General features: G+C 26.6%; 1 protein-coding gene across 1 annotated transcript; it reads left to right on the top strand.

The window, feature by feature from the left end:
* Window positions 1–913: 913 nt before the first annotated feature.
* On the top strand, window positions 914–1,838 carry LOC124418841 (dynamin-like). The gene is made up of 3 exons (XM_046946504.1): window positions 914–1,149; window positions 1,343–1,500; window positions 1,625–1,838. Exons 1-3 carry the CDS (start codon window positions 943–945, stop codon window positions 1,803–1,805), a joined length of 546 nt encoding a protein of 181 aa, XP_046802460.1. The 5' UTR covers window positions 914–942; the 3' UTR covers window positions 1,806–1,838.
* The last annotated feature ends 631 nt before the right edge of the window (window positions 1,839–2,469 follow it).

Raw genomic sequence — 2,469 nt, 5'->3', positions numbered from 1 at the left:
TTCTAGTTCTGTTCTAGTTCTGTTCTAGTTCTGTTCTAGTTATGTTCTAGTTCTGATTTTTGTTGATTAAACCAGAATAGAGAAAATTTTGAATAGAATTTTAAAAATTTCCCTTGTTTCAAAAAAATTTCCTTGAAGGGAAATTTTATTTAGAAAGAATTTTTGCAAAATTTTATTATTTTTCTAATAAAAGAATTATGAAAAATTTTGAAAATTTTCCTTGTTTCAAATTTTGAAGGAATTTTTTGAAAATTTTATTATTTTTGTAATAAGGTTTATTGATAAAAACAGAATTGAGAAAACATTTCAAAATTTCACTTGTTTAAAAAAATTCCCTATAAGGGGAAATTTTCCTTTAAAGAGATTTTTGGAAAATTTTATGATTTTTGTAATAAGAATCGCCGAATAAAACAGAATTTAGAAAAATTTTGAAAATTTCCCTTGTTTAAAAAAATTTCCCTATAAGGGGAAATTTTCCTTTAAAGGGAAATTTTATTTTAAAGAGATTTTTGGAAAATTTTATGATTTTTGTAATAAGACTCGTTGAATAAAACAGAATTGAGAAAATTTTTGAAAATTTCCCTTAAAGGGAAATTTTATTATAAGGGAATTTTTTGAAAGTTTTATGATTTTTATAATAAGGCTTGTTGAATAAAACAGAATTCAGAAAAATTTTGAAAATTTCCCTTGTTTATAAAAATTTCTCTTAAAGGGAAATTTTATTTTGAAGGAATTTTTTGAAAATTTTAAGCTTTTTATAATAAGGCTTGTTGATTAAAACAAAATTAATAAAAATTTTGAAAATTTCCCTTCTTTAGAAAAATTTCCCTTAAAGGAAAATTTTATTTTGAAAGAAATTTATTGGAAAATTCTATGAATTTTTAATGTCCCTTAACTAATTGAACATTTATCTGTTACAGCTTACGTTTTGAAATTGTTAAAATGGCCTGCGACGAAAAGGAGTTGCGTCGCGAAATCTCATTTGCCATACGAAATATACACGGTATACGTGTGGGCCTATTCACACCCGACATGGCTTTCGAGGCCATTGTTAAACGTCAAATTGCACAATTGAAAGAACCGGTCATCAAATGTGTCGATCTAGTCGTACAGGAATTGTCAGCTGTTGTACGTTTATGCACCGATAAGGTAAGTAATCAGATTTCCTAATTTCTTTTTTTTACTCTCTTTCTATTCTCTAACACTTTTTCTCTTTAAAATTGTATGTAATGAAAATGCTAGTTTTGGTATTGCTTGAAACTTATTTTTATTTTTCTTTTTTTTTCTCTTTCTTTTGGGGATTTTTCGTGGTTATTTTTTGGAAAAATCAAAACAAATCTAGATGTCACGTTATCCACGTTTACGTGAAGAAACAGAACGTATTATTACCACGCACATACGAGAACAGGAACAGCGGTGCAAAGAACAAATTTTATTACTTATTGATTTTGAATTGGCCTACATGAATACCAATCATGAAGATTTCATTGGTTTTGCCAAGTAAGGGTTTTTCAGTCTAGGTTTATAATTGTAAACTCAACAAATAATTTAATTTGTTCTTTCTCTCTTTATTCTCTCTTTTTTTCTTTTTTATATTTTCTTTATTTCTTTTGTGAACATTTAGTGCTCAGAATAAATCTGAAAATGCTAATAAAACTGGTACACGTCAACTGGGTAACCAGGTGATCCGTAAGGGTCATATGGTTATACAAAATTTAGGCATCATGAAAGGTTTGTATTTGCCCTTAAAGAAAACTTTAGTTTTAAGTGTTAAAATTAATACAACAACTATAATATCATATTAAAAGTTTAGACGTTTTTTCATTCGAAATTTTCCTTAATTCCCATTTTCCCTTTAAGATTGTGTTGTTTCTTTTTCTTGTAAAATTAACTGCACGTTGCAATTTGTTTTTTTTTAATAACAATTTCTGTTAGTTTTTTCTTAATTTTTTTCTGTTATTCTATTCGTTTTGTATTCGTTTTTCAAAATTTTTTCGTTTTTTATTCATTTTTTCTTTTTGTAGCTTTGATGTTTTTATTACCTCGCGCTATTGGTTCGTATTGAAATGCGCTCTTCTTTTAATTTCTTTTAATCTTTCTGTAAAGTTTGTAATTTTGTTTTTATTTTGTCATCGAGTTAAGTTTTTCTTTTATAAAAATTTTTCACTTTATTTTGTGTTAATCATTTGCATTTGTTGTGTTTGTTTTTAATTTCCTTTTTGTTTTTAAACAAAGCATGCCTTTAAAAAATAAATTGTGTTTAATTTTTATTGTATCCATTTCCTGGCGAAATAATTATCTTCTATCCCTCTGCAAATATACATTTTATATAGTTTGAGAATTAGAACAGTACTGGGACATAACTAGAACAGAACTAAAACAGAACTGGAACAGAACTAAGACAGAACTAGAACAGAACTAGAACAGAACTAGAACAGAACTAGAACAGAACTAGAACAGAACTAGAAC

This window comes from Lucilia cuprina, chromosome 3 (genome assembly GCF_022045245.1).
Source record: "Lucilia cuprina isolate Lc7/37 chromosome 3, ASM2204524v1, whole genome shotgun sequence".
NCBI classification, from domain to species: domain Eukaryota; kingdom Metazoa; phylum Arthropoda; class Insecta; order Diptera; family Calliphoridae; genus Lucilia; species Lucilia cuprina.
This window is presented reverse-complemented; position numbering and strand designations above follow the sequence as displayed.